Raw genomic sequence first — 22,350 nt, forward strand, 5'->3', positions numbered from 1 at the left:
ACATACATACATACATACATACATACATACATACATACATACAATGTACATACATACATACTTAAGCAGTCAGGCTCTCCTGCCCTACATGCCGGCTCCCCCGCGCCAAGGCCACTGTGACAGGTAAATTATGACTTCCCCCGGAAACACCATGACTCCCCCACACTCTCTCTCCGGTCTGGGTGACTTCTCCTGCCCCTCATTCTCCGCTGTCCAGCTTGGATCACCGGTGTACCCAGCCCTGACAGCCAGCCTCTGCCGCCATCTTGCTCTGGTAACGTGACATCATTGGTAGGCGGGGCAGCGAGGCGGCTGCTGGTAAGGTCTGAGCCTGAGGGGTGGCGGCGGCGGCAGTGTGAGGCGAGCCTGGGCCGCCCATGCTGCCGCCATGCCTTGGCTTGATGACACTGTGCAATCCTGCGCATGCGCAGTGACATGCTTGCCGGGATTTTGTTATGGTGGTACGGGGTACCGGCGCAATATGTTATAGTGGTACGCCGTACCACCCCGTACCGCCACACTTTCACCCCTGATAACACCACACTGCAGCATTTGTAGTAGCTACCATGTTGGTGTCCCTCCTTCTGAGGGAGACATCCATGTGAAGCATGCACATGCCACACATTCTGGACCTCACTTGTAATACATGTGCTTGGGCCAGGATCCAATGCCTTTGCTTGGCTCAAGAACGAACGTCAAGAAAGAACACTGCCACTGAGTAGGAGCAGTCTGCTGTCATTCCTTGCATGATGTACAGCTGCTGCACTGCTATAAGTGGCTAGCAGTAGTGGTCAGGTAAGAATTGTTACCTGGTGGGTGGATTGCATTAATTGCTCCACCCACTCACGACAAATTGTGGGTGGAGTGGTGCATGGTGCCCTGCTTCTCCCTAGGTTTTTCAGCATTTTTATTGCAAAGGGACTTGTGCACACCTCATTCAATTGGCCACACCTCCATTACCCAGGCCCGTCCTTACTCTTGACAGCCCTATCTATTGGCAGAGTATTTGTATGATCGTGCTGTGTGGTTGTTAGACGACACACTTAGAAGATATAACCAGCTTTAGATTTATTCAAGTGATAAGCTTGCAGTTGTACATCGGTAGTTCAGTGGTTAACTTCACATGCAATATAACTGATGCAGGAATCACAGTCACAGGTGTTACTTATCTGATCCATTCAGCTTGTGCAGGGTTAAAGGCAATGACCGGTTTACGCTGGCGGTATCTCTCCCAGTAACGCTGCTGCTACACAGGATGGATCTCCCTGTGTAAATGACGCGCTGGTAACGAGGAATACAGCGGGGCTTGCTATTACACGCTCCGATGCACGTGGAGCGGTGAACTGGCATGGAGGATAGGACACACGCGCTAAAGGCACACACTATCACTTCCTGACTAAGAGAGGAAAACACGCTGCCAGCAGGGTCAGGGGGCTCTGCCCTGCTATTCGCTTCGCAAGCTGTCACTCAGGGTGACACTCTAACTACAGTGGCTGCAGAGGGACAAGGCAGTCTGTAGGCTGCTCACTAACCAGGGATGTGGAGACAGACGCGGAGCGCCACTTTTTAACACTCCCCCTCGCTCAAGGCTGTCTTCGGCTACATAAAAGAACATGATACAATACTTTGTCCTTTGTTATACCTGTAACCGAAAAATATGGTTAGAGAGAAAGACACTCAGAACATCAAAAAACTTAAAATCAACATTTTTGGATTTAAACAAGTCCACAGTCATCCACGAACTTAATAAGCAAGTTTGTCGACAGTCCTTTTGTAAGCATGTCAGCAACATTCTCTTCGCTTGCAACATATTCGACATCAATGGACTTGTTCTCCACTAGTTCTCTGATGAAGTGGTGTCTAATCGCGATGTGTTTTGAGCGTCCATGGTGCTTGGTACTACAGGAAAGATCTATTGCTCCCCTGTTATCACATGCGATGCTGATAGTCTCTTCTTCATAGAGTAGGCCTAATTCACACAAAGTCTCTTTGATCCAGAGTGCTTCCTTAGATGTCTCTGTAAGAGCCATGTACTCGGCCTCAGTTGTTGACAGGGCAACAGTTGGTTGCTTTCTACTTGCCCAGCTAACTGCTGCTCCAGCCAATGTGAACAGATAACCGGTGTAGGAATGTCGATCATCTTCATCTGCTCCCCAGTCAGCATCACAGAAGACCTTTAAATTTGAGTTGCCTGTCTTTGTGAACTTTAGTTTCAAGGAACTTGTACCGTTTAGGTATCTCAGAATCCTCTTCACTGCGATCCAGTGTTGCCTTCCAGGATTTATTGCAAATTGGCTCACCCGACTGACTGCATGAGTGATGTCTGGACGGGTTCCAATACTTGCATACATAAGACTTCCAACCACGTTTTTGTAAGGAACATCTTGCATTTCCTCTACCTCTTCTTGTGTGGTTGGTGACATACTTTTTGTCATCTTGATACTTTTGTCAATTGGTGTATTTACTGACTTGGATTCTGCCATCCCATACTTCAAAATTGTTGCCTCGATGTACATTTGTTGGTCGACTGTGACTGTTCCCTTTTGTAAGTCTTGAACAATTCTCATTCCCAATAAATGATTGGCTGGACCTAGGTCTTTCAACTTGAATCTCTGTTTCAGTTGATCCCTCACACCTGCGATGTGATCTTCGTGACCTGCTATAAGTATATCATCCACATAGACTGCTATGATGAACAACTTTTATCCCAGAGTTTTGTGATAAAAGCAGTGGTCAGTCTCTGATCTAATAAAACTCATTTCAAGTAGTGCTGCATCCAATTTTATGTACCAGTAACGACCACTCTGTTTTAGGCCGTATATAGATTTCTTCAGAAGACACACCTTCTCTGTCTGAAGCTCATCCTCATTGTAATGATCTGGCGATTCCATATAGATTTCTTCAGCCAGTTCTCCATTCAGGAATGCTGAATCGAAGTCTAGTTGGTATAGCAGTAAGTTATGTAAGGTGGCGACTGCAATTACTAATCTAAGAGTGTTATACCTTGCAACAGGTATAGTCAATTCCGGATCTCTGTGTGTATCCCTTAGCAACAAGACGGGCTTTGTAACGGGCAACTTCTCCGTCCGAATTTAACTTCTTGCAGAAGACCCACTTGTTCTTGACTGTCTTGCGGTTGCTTGGCCTATCTACTATGGTCCAAGTGTTGTTCTCTTTCAGTGCTGATAGCTCTGTGTCTATTGCAGATTTCCATTTCGCCCAATCACTGCACGCTTTCGCTTCTCGAATACTCTGAGGTTCACTGAAAACAAGGTTCGCATACTCTTCATCATACCTTCTAGCTGGTATGCCCTTGTTGCTTCTTACGGAAGCCCTGTTTGTTGGTTCGCTTCCCTCCTTGGTATTTTCCTTTTTCAGGCATGCTTTCTATTTCGCACACCTCTACTAGTGCTTGCTTTTCTTGCTCTTCTGCTTTTGTGAGTGGTGCTGTTTCTTAAAATATCACATCTCTTGATTTCAGAAGACGTCTGTTCTCTGCATCCCAGAGCCTGTACCCTTTGCTCTCCTCACAATAGCCTAGCAGTATGCACTGTTTTGATTTTGGGTCAAGTTTCTTTCTCTTCTCCTTTGGTATATGCGCATAAGCTCTGCTCCCAAAGACACGGAGGTGACTGATGTCTGGCTTCTTCCCAGACCAGGCCTCCAAGGGGGTCTTTCCCTTCACGGCCACTGTAGGTGTTCTGTTTTTCAGGTATACTGCAGTAGATACAGCTTCTGCCCAAAAACTCTTCTCCAGGCCAGCATCGTTTACCATTGCTCGTGCTCTTTCGACGATTGTTCGGTTCGCCCTTTCACTTACGCCATTCTGTTTAGGCGTATAGGCCATCGTCAGCTGATGCTTTATGCCATGCCTTTTGAGGAAGTCAGTTAGTACTTTATTTTCGTACTCTCCCCCATTGTCGGATCTCAGGGCTTTTAGCTTTAGGCCCGTCTGAGTTTCCACTAGGTTCTTGTACTCCACAATTTTCTTGACTACTTCACTTTTCTTCTTTATAAAGTATACATGCGTCATCCTTGTGGCATCATCGATGAGAGTCATGAAGTACTTGTAACCACTGGTTGACTCCTCTTCCATCGGTCCGCACACATCTGTGTGCACCAGAGCTAACTGTGATTCTGCTCTGCCCGCTGACTTGGGAAATGGGTTGCGGATCTGCTTGCCTTTTATGCAACTCTCGCACACAGGTCTTTCGGTGTCTTTCACTGTGATCCCTGTTGCCATCCCATCAGCTAATTTCTGGACATTGTCATATCCTAAGTGTCCCAAACGTCTGTGCCAGAGTTCCATCGACTCATTTTCACCAGAGGCTGCCAAAGCTACACATTCATCTGTGTCTAGGACGTATAGTTGGTTGCATCGGGTTGCTGAAGCAATTACAGTCCCTCTTTCATTATGCACCATACACCTGCCCTTTGCAAACTGGACTCTGTAGCCTTTTGCCTCGAGTACGCTGATAGCGATGAGGTTACTTCCCAATTCTGGTACGTACAGGACGTCTTGGATATCTGTGACTACTGTCTGTCCCTCAATTCTTAGTCTCACCGTGATTGTCCCAACACTTGATGCAGTAAAGACCTTTTCACCAATCCCTGTAACTGTTGTGGGTGTACACTGTGTTAAAGAATTGAACCACTTCTTGTTGCAGCTGAAGTGTCTAGAGGCTCCCGAGTCCATGTACCAGCAATCCCTCCTTGGCTTGTCTGCTACATTCAGTGCTGACTCGTTCTTCTTGTCATGTCGCTTGTGTGTACCACTAGTGTTCTTCATCCTGCATTCTGAAGCCTTGTGCCCTACTTTGTGGCACACATAACATTTGAATGTGCATTTCTTGGGCTTTGCACCCTTTGCTACTAAGGCAGAACCCTCAGCTATGGCGTCCTTGTGAATTCTTTCTTGGAACTGAAGTAGCTTAGCCCTCACAACTTCTGTTGTAAGCTTGGTTTCATTTGACTCTAGCGCGACAACTAGGAAGTCAAATTCTTCTGTCAAGTTCTGCAGCATTACCATCGCCACTTCTTCCTCATCTTGCTCCTACACATGCCAATTGCTGAGCTATCGATAGTATTTTGTCGATGTAATCGTTCATGTCCTTGCATGCATTCAACTTTGTTCCATATAGTGTGCGTCTCAGGCTGATCCTTCTCATCAGGCCTTTATTCTCATAAGCACCTTGTAGAGTTGTCCACATGTCCTTAGCGGACTCTTTCCCACAGATTGTAGAGTAAACATGCTGCTCCACAGCCAGGCCTATCGTGCCGATAGCTCTGTCTACCTCTTCTGGGTTTGGACTATCTCCTGGGGCTATTGTGACCTTCCATAGCTTCTCCCTTTTAAGCTGCATTTCCATAGCAAACTTCCATGTAGTGTAATTATCTGAGCCTTTGAGTTTAGGAAAGTTCATGCTATGCCCTGTGCTGTGCATTCTCGTTAACTCTTTCACAAATGTCAATTCAGAAATATTTCTTTGTGTTCTTTTATGTACTGCGCTAGCACTTGGTCTTTAGGGGGTTAATCTTCGCGCCCGTGACGAGCTGGGCCCATAACTATTGGCAGAGTATTTGTATGATCGTGCTGTGTGGTTGTTAGACGACACACTTAGAAGATATAACCAGCTTTAGATTTATTCAAGTGATAAGCTTGCAGTTGTACATCAGTAGTTCAGTGGTTAACTTCACATATAACTGATGCAGGAATCACAGTCACAGGTGTTACTTATCTGATCCGTTCAGCTTGTGCAGGGTTAAAGGCAATGACCGGTTTACGCTGGCGGTATCTCTCCCAGTAACGCTGCTGCTACACAGGATGGATCTCCCTGTGTAAATGACGCGCTGGTAACGAGGAATACAGCGGGGCTTGCTATTACACGCTCCGATGCACGTGGAGCGGTGAACCGGCATGGAGGATAGGACACACGCGCTAAAGGCACACACTATCACTTCCTGCTATTCGCTTTGCAAGCTGTCACTCAGGGTGACACTCTAACTACAGTGGCTGCAGAGGGACAAGGCAGTCTGTAGGCTGCTCACTAACCAGGGATGTGGAGACAGACGCGGAGCGCCACTTTCTAACACTATCTATGGGTGCTGCTTTTTTGCAGAATGTACTAAGCTCTGGAATGCGATGCATTTTGGAACTTTGCCAATTGTATCTGTGAGCTACTTTCTGCAAGAGTTACTGCGATATGTAGGAAAGGAGACAGCAGGTCCCGGAGTTCCTCTGGGAGTTCAACTAGTGGCAAAACCCCCCACACAGACACAAATAACATAATCTGGACAGAGGCCAAGCCAACTACTGGGGGAAAATTTACTAATAATCATTTTTCGGTGCGATCCGTGGCAGCTCCTGAGGTGGGGCTGCAGCAAAGTCAAAAATTCAAATACTCTAGGGAAGAAACATAAACTGCCAGTGAGTCAGTTTGGAATGGCAGTTGGTGGCAGTTGATGTGCCTCCCCTATTTGAATTTTGAATTGTGCTGCAGCCCCTGCTCTGGAGCCTCTCCTGAGTGTGATCTATTCTTGCATTGTTATATTTGTATACTTTCTAATAAAACACATTTTTGCCATTTGTGATTGTGCCCTATTTTAAGCTAATTATTATATTGAAAACCCTACTTTAACAAAAAATCAGTACCAACACTACAGGTATATGCTGGTGATGTAAAAATAAAATGTTAATTTATAAAAATATAACATATTGAAAGCCCAAACTTTGACAATGTTCTGTTTTAACTGGTTTATTACTATGCAGCCATTTATGCCACACTCCTGCTTTAGCTCCACCCACAGTATCCACAGCACCTTTCCCCCTGGGGGGGAGGGGAAATGTCCTGTCTATTTTGTCTATTTTGCCACAATTTATGATGGCAGCCCTGGTCCTTAGTAAATTTGAGATCAGCTAAAATGCATCTTTTTTGCATAAAAAGAGAAAGCTAAATCGATCCAAACGACCTTTAGTAAATGTACCACTAGTGTTTTGGTTGGACTGTACAAGGAATCCAACAAGAAACTAATGAGAACAAGAATTCATCATATACAATCTCCAGTTGCTCCCTAGTAAGGGTAGGAATTATCATTGTATAAGAACACTCACCAAGTAGAAGAACGTGACATGATCAGATTTAGGATCCCGGCTCTTGATATCGTATTCCACAGTCACTGGCAAATCGGAGTCACAAGGAATTTTCTCTGAATTTGTTTCTATATTCAGAAAACTGTGACTCTCAGAGTATAACGGGACCAGATACATTTCTGCCGGGTGATGCCTATGAAAGTCCTCATCATCCCCATGTGATCCAATCTTTGCCTGAGGACAAAGCACATAAGAGGAGTGAAACCACATGTACATGCGTGCAACTAGTTAGAAATACTATAATTTAAATAACACTTTTTGCAATATAAATTCTTGCTTACATTAATCAGCTCTTTTAAGGGACAACATGCTGGAGACATTGGAGCAGTGGTGGTTTTTACCTATGGCCTACAGGGCTGCAGCCCCCCAGGTAAATTCCATCACTGTTCCTTGCCTAAGTGAACCCAAATGCAGTCTGTGAGACTGCACTGGCTTCACTGTGACTGGCAGTGACTTCCTATTGGAAATCTGATCTGTCTCCCAAGGCAGTCCTATTGGGAGGTGTTCCCTTTCTCTGAGACGCCTCTTCACGGGTTGCTGATCATCAGCCCATAAAAACTGGGTTCTGCGCATGCGCAGCACATGGACAATACTGTACGTGCATTAGACCCGGAATATGCCTCTTGGGGCTGCTGCAAAAACATCCCAAGAAGGCTGGGGGCCGGCACATGTGCAGTACCGAAGAAGCTACTGCTCATGCATTGGCCCTGTGGCGGGGACCGGGACCGATGACTTGGACAGGGACCCTGGGAACGTGATTGGCGGCAGCCACTCCTCCGCAGAGGTAAGAGCCGCCGCTGCATTGGAAGTTGTTCTGACCTAATCGCTGGGATACAAAACACCACTTTTGGGGAAAAAGTCCCCCCCCCCCCCCCCTGTGATAGGTGCTAGTAAAACTGTAATAATTTCAATTTACTTTCTAGTATCTTAATTTAATATTATGACAGGATATGATTTATTTAGCAGCAGACTAGATGGTGTGATTGTGATCTCACACCTAATCAGGTGTTGGGTGCACCTAGGTTTAGCCCACCTGTACTACCAAGAAACTTTTATATAGAAAGACTGCGCTTATAAAACCAGGTGCATGTGTGGCTGAATCAACGATCACTACTTGGTTGTAGATAAATATATTTATTAATATGAATATACCAAGTTTAGAAATTAAAAGACTTTTTCCTATACATAACAATGAATAAAACACATATAAACTCTACACAGAATTGAACATCGGTGGCCACCTGTAAAAATAAAATAAAATAAGTGTTTCTTCTCAAAGGGAAGCTTTCATTTGTTTTTTTTTTATGAATGATGAATTTAAAAATAAATATTGCTTTTCCAGTGGGGGGGACAATGGGGCAGATTTATTAAGCTTGGAGAAGAGATACATGGAAAAAGAAACAGGATATGCAGCGCTCTGTAGTTATTAAAGAAATTTCTGACTAATGGATTGACTTAGCAGATTTTTATGTATTAAAATATAGCATAAAAAATGACAATTTAATAAGCCTTTTGGCTACACAAGATATACAACTTAATAAGCCTGTTGGCTACACATAGTACATTCTATTAAAAAGAAAGGGTGCATACAGGGAGTAATGGATTGTGGCTCAGTCCTTACTGTCCGTTCCTATATTGCCTGGTATATTGATTGGACCACCTCTGTGGCTCAGTGTATAACAAATGGGTATAGTTACCGTCCACTTTGTTGGATGAAGGGGGCACTGGATCCTGATGGAATGAGAAATTTCCCTTTTGTGTCCAAAGTCCCTTATTTGTAAATCCAATTAATGGTAAGTACCAAGTGGTGTCGATTGGTAGAGGCTGTTCTTTCTGGTCCTTTCCAGGCTGGTTCGGGCAGATTGGGGTTACTGTGATGTAATCACGGCTGAGAGTCCACTCCTGCTGGGAATTGTAGGTCCACCTGACGCGTTTCGCTTATAAAAAAGCTTTTTCAAAGGTAGCATCAACTCCCAACTGTCTTTTTCAAACACAGCTGATTGGCTGGTGCTTTATCTCCTTTTACCTTTTCTCCGCTTTATCTCCAGTTTATCTCTTCTCCAAGCTTGATAAATCTGCCCCAATATTAGCAGCCAATTTTGTGATCTCCAGTCACCGCTTGTGGTTTTAATATATATTTGTCCAATGCACTTTTGTATAGCATATACTCACAGACTCCACATGGATATATTGATGTTGGGCCGTAATTCAAATTAGCAGGGAGGCAGGAGAGCTTGTAAATATTTCTCAGTCTGTGGCTCTCCGTTCTACACCCGCCGTGGCGCTGACCCAAAGCCGGCAGTTGTACTCAGTCCAGACGCCGTGTCTCTCACACACTGCTGGGGTCCCGGTCAGGCGTCAGGCTGGCCCGTATAGCTGCAGAGTAGCGTCTCTCACCCGCTCTCTGGGCAGTATTCAATGAAAAAGTTCTCCGTGCATGGAGAGCGTTTTATTTCGCTCTCCATGCACTCTCCGTGTTCCGGAGGGCTCGCTGCCACTCCTGCTCCCTCTATTCAATGTGGTTAAGACTCGCCGCGAGTGGCGGCGAGTCTTAACCCCTGCAGGGAGCAGGGAGCTTTCAGGGAGCCGGAAGCAGCCAGAGAGATTAAAGTCTCCCTGGCTGCTCCAGAGGACTGTGGAGGGGAGGGGGGCTCTCCAGGACCCAGGCTGCACCCCCCTATAGCCAGCGGGGGACCCAGTATTCACTGCACCGTTCGTGCATAGTTACGTTCGGGTGCAGTGAATATATGAATATCTAATGAGCGGCTCGAGCGCTCGGGCCCCCTGCTGGCTGCACTGTGTAAAAAAAAAAAAATGTAAAAAAATATTTTTTTAAAAATTAAATATATATTCATGTGCTATAAGCACATGAATAAAAATAACATGCCCCTTCACAGGAAAAAAAACCTGATTTTTTTACACCAAAATTTAAAAAAAAAAACCTTTACGTTCAAAAGTTCACATTCCAGCTCTCCATCAAAAGATGGAGAATTGCTACACGGAGAGAGACGGAGAAAATCACTTAAAAAGACGGAGAATATTTCACATTGAATAGGGTTGCTCGCTTTTGGAGAGCAAAATGCTCTGTCCAAGGCGAACAAAGCACAAATTCTCCACAAAACACGGAGAACTTTTCTCATTGAATACTGCCCTCTGTCAGGAAATAAATGTGGGTCTGTGTTCTCCGGATTGTGCAGTTGTTAGGTGATAGAGGTAGTCGCAATTGCACAGAACCAATGGGATTACAATTCAAACTGAAGGACCGGGTATATCAGGGCGGACAGCCCAATACATGGGTACTCTTTGAAATAGCTCCAATACGAGCGAAACGCGTTAGTGGAGAAATTGCACGGTGTCTTTGATCCAAGGAGGGACCTTTAACAGCCACCGACTACCGCTATCACCTAACAACTGCACAATCCGGAGAACACAAACCCACATTTATTTCCTGACAGAGAGCGGGTGAGAGACGCTACTCTGCAGCTATACGGGCCAGCCTGACGCCTGACCGGGACCCCAGCCGTGTGTGAGAGACACGGCGTCTGGACTGAGTACAACTGCCGGCTTTGGGTCAGCGCCACGGCGGGTGTAGAACGGAGAGCCACAGACTGAGAAATATTTACAAGCTCTCCTGCCTCCCTGCTAATTTGAATTACGGCCCAACATCAATATATCCATGTGGAGTCTGTGAGTATACGCTATACAAAAGTGCATTGGACAAATATATATTAAAACCACAAGCGGTGACTGGAGATCACAAAATTGGCTGCTAATATTGTCCCCCCCCCCCACTGGAAAAGCAATATTTATTTTTAAATTCATCATTCATAAAAAACAATGAAAGCTTCCCTTTGAGAAGCAACACTATTTTATTTTATTTTTACAGGTGGCCACCGATGTTAAATTCTGTGTAGAGTTTATATGTGTTTTATTCATTGTTATGTATAGGAAAAAGTCTTTTAATTTCTAAACTTGGTATATTCATATTAATAAATATATTTATCTACAACCAAGTAGTGATCGTTGATTCAGCCACACGTGCACCTGGCTTTATAAGCGCAGTCTTTCTATATAAAAGTTTCCTAATCGCTGGGATGCAATTTTTACAGGCCGGATGATTATCTAATGGACATGCATACGGATTGTAGCATGCATGCTCGAGGCCATCGATCGATAAAATCCAGCGTCTTTTTAATCGCTGGATTTTTGCAAGGAAACTGCATTTTTTCCTGATCCACCTACAAACATCAGACTTGCCCAAGCATTTTCAGGGAGGGTGTGTGGAGTCAGCTTTGGTCCTGATCAGCCTGATTCTATCGAACTGGCCGAGTAGGTCCTGGGTTAGATAGATACTGTCAAAATCATTAGATGAGTGAGTGAGATATTTGCAGTTGATCGCACACCTGTGAGATATTCACAAGCCTTTTACAGGCTTACATGGGGTGGGATATAACTCTGGCAGGGAGGTGGCTATCTGATCATATGGCTTTGCAAATTAGCAGTGAAGATCTGAATAACTACTATTCATTTCCAAGTCCCATAACTTCATTTATCCAAAAATAATCTCAATGTCACCACAAACTGCCAGCCATTTGTTCATTCCATAATGGATCCCGCATACAGTACGTCCACATGTCTGTGACCGTATCTCCAACTTTTTCTTTAACCCCTTCACGACATTTGACGTATATATACGTCATGGCCGGGAAGTACTTCCCGACCGTTGACGTATATATACGTCATGGCTTAAAACTGTCACTGCGTCTAGAGACGCAGTGACAGAGGGACGATGTCTGCTGTCCCTGACAGCAGACATGTCCGTGCATGCCCAGGGGGGGCGGCGATGCCGCCCCCCCGTCGGCGATCGCTGTGATTGGCTGTTCATTGTGAACAGCCATTCACAGCGTTTTCTGTGTCACCGGCGAATAACGTTCGCCGGTGACACGGGATCGGAGGTGATTGGTGCTGTAAAGTACAGCACCAATCACCGCGGGGTGTAAGGGTGACACTGGTGTCACCCCACCTCACCCCTCCCGCCCCCAAAGGCCGTGATTGGTTCGTCGGACCGACGGACCAATCACAGCCATGGAGGGGGGTTTAAACTAACGGTGACTGCACTGCAGACGCCATTCCGGTCTGGAATAGCGTGCAGTGCGGTCACCGTGCCCAGCTGCCGCCTATACTGACCAGAACCCATCCAAAATACTTACCTGATCATTGATATTGCTTATGCTTGTGACATCTTGTGACATCCTGTGACATCTTGTGCTGCTGCGATTTATTAGATAGAGAGAGAGTTAGAGAGAGAGAGATAGAGAGAGATAGAGAGGCCTAGTGCTATATTTTGTGCTGCTGCAGTGTGATAGAGCTATAGATAGAGAGATAGAGAGAGATAGAGAGAGATAGAGAGAGAGAGATAGAGAGAGAGATAGTGACAGATTGTGCTATATATTTTTTATATAACTGAAAGAGATAGAGAGAGATAGAGAGAGATAGAGAGGCCTAGTGCTATAGTTTGTGCTGCTGCAGTGTGATAGAGCTATAGATAGATAGAGAGAGATAGAGAGAGAGAGATAGAGAGATAGTGACAGATTGTGCTATATATTTTTTATATAACTGACTGCTGCCCCCCCTTTTGTGCTGATCAGTATAAATTAACTGATCAGCAACTTTTTGGGGGCGCAGGTTTTTTTTTATATATAGATATACCTGTCAGTGCTGCTGCTGCAGTGTCATAGAGTGATAGATAGTGAGAGATAGAGAGATAGAGAGAGATAGTGACAGAGAGTGATAGAGAGTGCTAAATTTTGTGTCTGCTGCCCCCGCCTTTTGTGCTGATCACTATATCTGAGGTGATCAGCAACTTTTTAGGGGTGCAGAGGTTTTTTTTTTATATATACCTGTCAGTACCACCAAAGGTTGTGCACCTGCTGCCCCTCACTGGTAATCAGTGTCGCATCACTGATCACCTTTTTTTATTTTTTGTGAGTGCTGTGGGGTCTTTTTTACATTTTTTTTTTTACACACACTGTGATTTTGTGTGTGTCCTGTGGCCACTGTGCGCTGATCAGTGACGTACATCACTGATCAGCTTTTTCGGCACAGGGTTGATCTATTTTTTTTTTTTTTTGGATCAAATTCCTGTTGCCTTTGAGCGCTGTTCAGTGACGGACGTTACTGACCAACATCTGTGCTCAATTTTTGGCGCAGGACCTTTTTTTTTTTTAACCCCTTCCATTTTTTTTTTTTTTAACCCCTTCCATTTTTTTTTTTAACCCCTTCCATTTTTTTTTAACCCCTTCCATTTTTTTTTTTTGAACCCTTCAATTTTTTTATTTTTGTATTTTTTTTTTTTTCTGCACTACATACATACACACTACACACTACATACCCCCCGGGTTGAAATAAAGTTTGTACCCCCCCCTACACTATACACGTGTTGAAACATTTCACTACCAGTAACACAAAAATATAAATGGCATCCCAAATGTCATCCCAAATGTCGTCCCAGTCATCCAGGAGAATGTATTCGGTGGAGGAGGCATATGCCATGCTTGCCTCTGACTCTGACACAGCCAGTGAGGCAAGCGGGGAATTTGAAGGATTTGTCTTAAGCTCCTCTTCCTCCTCTGATGATGAGGGACCCCCTCAAAGACGCCCCCGTAGAGCAGCTGAGACCCCCCCCCCAATAATTGATCTCGTATGGACCCCACCACCAGACAATTTTGAGCCCCAGGTTCCTGAGTTTTTGGCCATCCCAGGAATCCAATTTGATTCAACAGGTCTCAGAGAAATTGACATTTTTAAATTATTTTTCTCTGATGATTTTATAAATTTAATGGTGGACCAAACTAATTTATATGCCCAGCAGTTTATTGCTCAAAACCCCACGTCATCATTTGCTAGGTGGACCCCTGTAGATGCAGTAGAGATGATGACGTTTTGGGGTCTGGTGTTACATATGGGCATAGTAAAAAAGCCACAAATTAGGCAATATTGGAGTACAGATGTTCTGTACAGCACCCCATTTCACCGTATGGCCATGCCCCGGGCTCGTTTTGAGGCAATCCATAAATTTATACATTACACCGATAATGCACAGTGCCCACCCAGAGATGATCCCACCTTTGACAGGCTATTCAAAGTCAGGCCGGTCATTGATCATTTCAGTGCCAAATTTGCAGAGCTATACATCCCTGATAAATGTATTAGTATCGACGAGTCCCTTATACATTTTAAAGGAAGGGTTAAATTCCGCCAGTACCTTCCCAGTAAGAGGGCAAGGTATGGCATAAAAATGTATAAGCTGTGTGAAAGCACCACAGGGTACACCCACAAGTTTAGGGTATATGAAGGGAAGGATTCAAGAATTGAACCACCAGAATGCCCCCCCTCCCTCGTAGGTGTTAGTGGAAAAATTGTCTGGGATTTAATGCACCCCTTCCTGGATAAGGGTTATCACCTCTATGTGGATAACTTTTACACCAGCATCCCCCTGTTTAAGGCCCTTGGTTCAAGAGGTACAGCAGCTTGCGGTACTGTGCGCAAGAACCAAAGAGGCCTCCCCAAAACGCACATCGCCCAAGTAATGAGAAGGGGTGAAAGCAGGGGAATATGCACCGAAAATTTGTTGTTGGTCAAATATAAGGACAAGAGGGATGTCCTTATACTGACAACAATTCATGGAGACAGTACCACCTCCATCCCTGTACGAGGTACCAGTACCCACACCTCAAAACCAAATTGTATCCTAGATTACAATAAGTACATGGGCGGAGTGGATCTTTCAGATCAGGTACTGAAGCCGTACAGTGCCCTGCGGAAAACAAATATCTGGTACAAGAAGCTGGCCGTGTATATCATCCAGATGGCACTGTATAACGCTTACGTGCTATTCCGTTTTACCGGCCAGAGGGGGACATTTATGCACTTTCAAGAGGAAGTCATAAAGAGCCTAACATTTGGGAATCAGCAGGCAGAGGGCCCCAGTACTTCTAGTACTGGCCCCCGTATTGTACCAGGGCAGCATTTTCCCAATGAAATCCCCTCCACTGCAAGAAAGGGCAGGACACAAAAAAGGTGCAAAGTTTGCTATAAAAAGGGAATAAGAAAGGAAACTATTTTCCACTGTGAAACTTGCCCCGACAAACCCGGCCTATGTATAAAGGAGTGTTTCAAAATATACCACACATCTATGGATTATTAGGTTCATCATTTCACCGTGCTTCGGGGGTCTTGCTAATGCCACATAGCACCCACCATTCATTCCACCAGAATCTGAGCTGCAAAAACCAAAAATCACTCCTTCCCTTCTGAGTCCTGCCATGCACCCAACTGGTATTTTTTGGTCACATGTGAGGCATTGCCGTACTCTGGAGAAATTGGGGCACAGATTTTGGGGTGCTTTGTCTCCTTCATTCCTTGTGAAAATGAAAAATTTTGAGCCAGAAGTACATTTTTGTGTAAAAAAATGTATTTTTTTCATTTTCACTGCCCAGTTGTACCAAAATTGATGAAACCCCTGGGGGTTTGAAATGTACACTATACCCCTAGATGAATTCCCTGAGGGGTGTAGTTTGCAAAATGGGGTCACTTGTGGGGGGGTTCCACTGTATTGGTAATGCAACATAGCACCCACCATTCATTCCACCAAAATCTGTGCGGCAAAATCCAAAAATCACTCCTTCCCTTCTGAGTCCTGCCATGCACCCAACTGGTATTTTTTGGTCACATGTGAGGCATTGCCGTACTCTGGAGAAATGGGGGCACAGATTTTGGGGTGCTTTGTCTCCTTCATTCCTTGTGAAAATGAAAAATTTTGAGCCAGAAGTACATTTTTGTGTAAAAAAATGTATTTTTTTCATTTTCACTGCCCAGTTGTACCAAAATTGATGAAACCCCTGGGGGTTTGAAATGTACACTATACCCCTAGATGAATTCCCTGAGGGGTGTAGTTTGCAAAATGGGGTCACTTGTGGGGGGGTTCCACTGTATTGGTAATGCAACATAGCACCCACCATTCATTCCACCAAAATCTGTGCTGCAAAATCCAAAAATCACTCCTTCCCTTCTGAGTCCTGCCATGCACCCAACTGGTATTTTTTTGGTCACATGTGAGGCATTGCCGTACTCTGGAGAAATGGGGGCACAGATTTTGGGGTGCTTTGTCTCCTTCATTCCTTGTGAAAATGAAAAATTTTGAGCCAGAAGTACATTTTTGTGTAAAAAAATGTATTTTTTTCATTTTCACTGCCCAGTTGTACCAAAATTGATGAAACCCCTGGGGGTTTGAAATGTACACTATACCCCTAGATGAATTCCCTGAGGGGTGTAGTTTGCAAAATGGGGTCACTTGTGGGGGGGTTCCACTGTATTGGTAATGCAACATAGCACCCACCATTCATTCCACCAAAATCTGTGCTGCAAAATCCAAAAATCACTCCTTCCCTTCTGAGTCCTGCCATGCACCCAACTGGTATTTTTTGGTCACATGTGAGGCATTGCCGTACTCTGGAGAAATTAGGGCACAGATTTTGGGGTGCTTTGTCTCCTTCATTCCTTGTGAAAATGAAAAATTTTGAGCCAGAACTGCATGTTTGTGTAAAAAAATGTAATTTTCCATTTTCACATCCCAGTTGTACCAAAATTGGTGAAACCCCTGGGGGTTTGAAATGTACACTATACCCCTAGATGAATTCCCTGAGGGGTGTACTTTGCAAAATGGGGTGACTTGTGGGGGGGTTCCACTGTATTGGTGCTTTGGGAGTCTTGCTAATGCAACATAGCACCCACCATTCATTCCACCAAAATCTTTGCTGCAAAATCCAAAAATCACTCCTTCCCTTCTAAGTCCTGCCATGCACCCAACTGGTATTTTTTGGTCACATGTGAGGCATTGCCGTACTCGGGAGAAATTGGGGCACAGATTTTGGGGTGCTTTGTCTCCTTCATTCCTTGTGAAAATGAAAAATTTTGAGCCAGAACTGCATGTTTGTGTAAAAAAATGTAATTTTCCATTTTCACATCCCAGTTGTACCAAAATTGGTGAAACCCCTGGGGGTTTGAAATGTACACTATACCCCTAGATGAATTCCCTGAGGGGTGTACTTTGCAAAATGGGGTGACTTGTGGGGGGGTTCCACTGTATTGGTGCTTTGGGAGTCTTGCTAATGCAACATAGCACCCACCATTCATTCCACCAAAATCTTTGCTGCAAAATCCAAAAATCACTCCTTCCTTTCTGAGTCCTGCCATGCACCCAACTGGTATTTTTTGGTCACATGTGAGGCATTGCCGTACTCGGGAGAAATTGGGGCACAGATTTTGGGGTGCTTTGTCTCCTTCATTCCTTGTGAAAATGAAAAATTTTGAGCCAGAACTGCATGTTTGTGTAAAAAAATGTAATTTTTCATTTTCACATCCCAGTTGTACCAAAATTGGTGAAACCCCTGGGGGTTTGAAATGTACACTATACCCCTAGATGAATTCCCTGAGGGGTGTACTTTGCAAAATGGGGTGACTTGTTGGGGGGTTCCACTGTATTGGTGCTTTGGGAGTCTTGCTAATGCAACATAGCACCCACCATTCATTCCACCAAAATCTTTGCTGCAAAATCCAAAAATCACTCCTTCCCTTCTGAGTCCTGCCATGCACCCAACTGGTATTTTTTGGTCACATGTGAGGCATTGCCGTACTCGGGAGAAATTGGGGCACAGATTTTGGGGTGCTTTGTCTCCTTCATTCCTTGTGAAAATGAAAAATTTTGAGCCAGAACTGCATGTTTGTGTAAAAAAATTTAATTTTCCATTTTCACATCCCAGTTGTACCAAAATTGGTGAAACCCCTGGGGGTTTGAAATGTACACTATACCCCTAGATGAATTCCCTGAGGGGTGTACTTTGCAAAATGGGGTGACTTGTGGGGAAGTTCCACTGTATTGGTGCTTTGGGAGTCTTGCTAATGCAACATAGCACCCACCATTCATTCCACCAAAATCTTTGCTGCAAAATCCAAAAATCACTCCTTCCCTTCTGAGTCCTGCCATGCACCCAACTGGTATTTTTTGGTCACATGTGAGGCATTGCCGTACTCGGGAGAAATTGGGGCACAGATTTTGGGGTGCTTTGTCTCCTTCATTCCTTGTGAAAATGAAAATTTTGAGCCAGAACTGCATGTTTGTGTAAAAAAATGTAATTTTCCATTTTCACATCCCAGTTGTACCAAAATTGGTGAAACCCCTGGGGGTTTGAAATGTACACTATACCCCTAGATGAATTCCCTGAGGGGTGTACTTTGCAAAATGGGGTGACTTGTGGGGGGGTTCCACTGTATTGGTGCTTTGGGAGTCTTGCTAATGCAACATAGCACCCACCATTCATTCCACCAAAATCTTTGCTGCAAAATCCAAAAATCACTCCTTCCCTTCTGAGTCCTGCCATGCACCCAACTGGTATTTTTTGGTCACATGTGAGGCATTGCCGTACTCGGGAGAAATTGGGGCACAGATTTTGGGGTGCTTTGTCTCCTTCATTCCTTGTGAAAATGAAAAATTTTGAGCCAGAAGTACATTTTTGTGTAAAAAAAATGTAATTTTCCATTTTCACATCCCAGTTATACCAAAATTGGTGAAACCCCTGGGGGTTTGAAATGTACACTATACCCCTAGATGAATTCCCTGAGGGGTGTAGTTTGCAAAATGGGGTCACTTGTGGGGGGGTTCCACTGTCTTGGTGCTTGGGGGGTCTTGCTAATGCGACATAGCACCCACCAAAATTCCACCAGAATCTGAGCTGCAAAATCCAAAAATCACTCCTTCCCTTCTAAGTCCTGCCATGCACCCAACTGGTATTTTTTGGTCACATGTGAGGCATTGCCGTACTCGGGAGAAATTGGGGCACAGATTTTGGGGTGCTTTGTCTCCTTCATTCCTTGTGAAAATGAAAAATTTTGAGCCAGAACTGCATGTTTGTGTAAAAAAATGTAATTTTCCATTTTCACATCCCAGTTGTACCAAAATTGGTGAAACCCCTGGGGGTTTGAAATGTACACTATACCCCTAGATGAATTCCCTGAGGGGTGTAGATTGCAAAATGGGGTGACTTGTGGGGGAGGTTCCTAACTTTTAGCACTTATGGTGCCTAGAAACCTACATGGTGCCTAAAAAAAAATCTCATAAAAAGGAGGCTCCAAAATCAAGTAGGTGCTCCTTCTATTATGAAGCCTGTGGTTTGGTCAACGTGCACACTAGGGCCACATATAGGATATTTTTGAAAACAAAAGAATTGGGGGTATCAATTTTTAGTCACATTTCTCTAGTAAAATCTACTGTATTCGTTAGAAAAATGTATTAAAATTGAAACTCTGCAAAAAAAAAGAAATTTTGAAATTTCACCTACACTTTGTTTTAATTCCTGTGAAACACCTAAAGGGTTAACAAACTTCCAAAATGCTGTTTTGAATACTGTGAGGGGTGCAGTTTTTGAAATGGCATCATTTATGGGGGTGTCTCACATACAAGTCCCTCAAAGTCACATCAGAACTGAACTGGTCCCTAAAAAAATCAGTGTTTGAAATTTTCATGAAAATTTGAGAATTTGCTATTCATATTGTAAGCCTCCTAGTGTCCAAAAAAATTAAAAGGAAGTTGAAATAATGATGGAAACATAAAGTAGACATATGGTCTATGTTAGTTATTAACTATTTTGAGTGGTATGATTATTTGTCTCACAAGCAGAAAATTTAACATTTTGCAAATTGCTAAATTTTCCATTTTTTCACGATATTTTGGTATTTTTCACAAAAAAATACAGACTGTATCGACGAAAATTTACCACTAACTTGAAGTACAATGTGTCACGAGAAAACAATCTCAAAATCACTGGGATAAGTAAAAGCAAAAAAAAGTTATCCCCACTTAAGTGAGACATGTCAGATTTGAAAAAAAAGGCTCTGTCATGAAGGCACAAACTGGCTCTGTCATGAAGGGGTTAATGAGTAGCAGGACAGACTGTGCCAGAAGTGCGGGTGCTTTCAAAAAGGGGCAGAGCCTTGTGTAGAAGGGCATGGCCTAATACTGGAATCGGTACATCTGTCAGAATGAACTTAGGTCTACAGTCATTAGGTCGACCCCACTAGGTCGACTGGCAGGAAGGTCGACCTGACTTAAGGTCGACATGGGCCAAGGTCGACATGACTTAAGGTCGAATTTGCATAAAGGTCGACATGAGGAAGGTCGACTGGTCATAAGGTCGACATGGGGTGTTTCACTGTTTTTTTATCCGAATGTCGACACAGTCGACATGGACACAGTTGGCAATGAGAATCGGACCCTCGCATGGCTCGCTTCGCTCGCAATGCTTCGGGCACGATGGCTCGCTTCGCTCGCCACAGCTTTAATAACCTCCTCCGCGCCCTAGTGGATGGTAGGGCATGAAATACCGCCTGTCGGCACATGTCGGCTCAAAAAAACAGTGAAAAACCCATGTCGACCTTATGACCAGTCGACCTTCCTCATGTCGACCTTTATGCAAATTCGACCTTAAGTCATGTCGACCTTGGCCCATGTCGACCTTGAGTCAGGTTGACCTTCCTGCCAGTCGACCTAGTGGGGTCGACCTAATGACTGTAGACCTAAGTTCATTCTAATAGATGACCGCATCCCCTAATACTGAGGGGGTGTGGTTCAGCGCCATGCCCCCATTTTCTTCACTTCACTCGAATAGAAGTTAAGGGGTGTGCACACGCTTCGATTTTGACATGTATTTGATTCTATTTTGCTTATAGAAGCTAAACCGAATCAAAATCAAATGGTTTTTAAGATGCTTTTGATCTGCATTCGATTCAATGCGCGCTTCCGTTTTCTCTATCTCGAAAAATAAAAATAGACTGTGCAGGCAAGGAAATATCGAATTTGATACAGTAAATTGAATGTGTACACTGTACCTTGAATGTAAATCGAAATCGATATCTAATGCCAAAGTACAGATCTAATGCCAAATTGAATGCAAAGATCTAATGCCAATTCTAATGGAAAATCGAATCGGACATCGAATCTAAAGCAAATTGAAGCATGTGTACACACCTTTAGTCTGAATTGCACCTGTACAGCCGCATTCAATGCAGATTCGATCCCGATGCGCAGTCCTGTGCAGGCAAGTCTATTTCGGCCTGTTTGAAAGGAGCATGAGATGCGGCCGAAAATCAACGAGCTCCAGCCGTTATCGGCAGAAGGTGCCCGACTGCTTGTGAAGTCGGGCACGTTCTGCCGAGATCCCTGCTCAATGCAATCATACTTTGGGGTTACACTCTAAGGGGGTAATCAATTTTCACTGCTATTGTATTCAATTGTGGACATTTTCGTCCCTTTTCTTGGGCCAAAAAGGCGTGGGTGCAAACCGAAAAAGTGGTGAAAATACTAAAAGGACTATTTTCTTATGTACATGAATAAAATAGGAAAATGCAATAGGCTCACCATGTTGCAGAGTCACTTACTGTTAAATATAGAGTGTTGTCCCATTTAGAAGTGTTGAGTTTGCCATGAGCAATTCCATTGTTATCAGTCACCAGATCTGCAGCCGTTTCACTATTTCCATCCTTGTATATGGATACGGTTTCATTTGGCATGGGCTGTTCTTTCTCATCAACAACATGCACCTGGTGATGATAAGTACAGACTGAAACCTTCATATAATGAATGTAACTGTATATATTCAGTAATAGAATGATCACAGGGGCAAATGAAGGATTTCCGGAGGAGGGTTTACAAATGTTTGAGTTTAGATCGAGTCCATGAAGATGCATAATTAGCATATACCGTAATCAGCTGTAGTCTGTCCCAAACAAAGGGGCAGATGTTGTAATCCTGGTGAAGTGATAAAGTGGTGATAATGGACCAGCCAATCATCTACTAACTGTAATTTTTCAAACACAGCTGATAGGCTGGTGAGTTATCACTTTACTGGGCTTAATATATCTGCCACTATGTGCCATAATACAATAAGTCAGACTTATGAAGGCCCAATGATCATGGGAGCCACTTAACCGATTCTCTGTCAGGTGAAATGATTGAGCACTCAGATCCACAGACACACGCACAGCTGACTTGGTAGGAAATGTGCTACCACTGGGCATGGGCAGAAGATTCATTCTGCCCTTTATATTGTATGTATTGGTCGATGTTGGGTTTTGGCGTTTCCGGGCAA

At 44.1% G+C, this 22,350-nt stretch overlaps 1 protein-coding gene across 1 annotated transcript in view; it reads right to left on the minus strand.

The window, feature by feature from the left end:
- Window positions 1-22,350, minus strand: part of LOC146009234 (alpha-2-macroglobulin-like) — a 213,705-nt gene that overhangs the window by 86,083 nt on the left and 105,272 nt on the right. The window contains exons 11-12 of the mRNA XM_083149395.1: window positions 21,641-21,802; window positions 7,112-7,324 (exon numbers count right to left, since the gene is read on the minus strand). Coding sequence (XP_083005521.1) covers window positions 7,112-7,324; window positions 21,641-21,802 — 375 coding nt within the window. The remainder of the gene's footprint in view (window positions 1-7,111; window positions 7,325-21,640; window positions 21,803-22,350) is intronic.

Source organism: Crinia signifera, chromosome 6, assembly GCF_055691185.1.
Source record: "Crinia signifera chromosome 6, ASM5569118v1, whole genome shotgun sequence".
Classification (NCBI taxonomy): domain Eukaryota; kingdom Metazoa; phylum Chordata; class Amphibia; order Anura; family Myobatrachidae; genus Crinia; species Crinia signifera.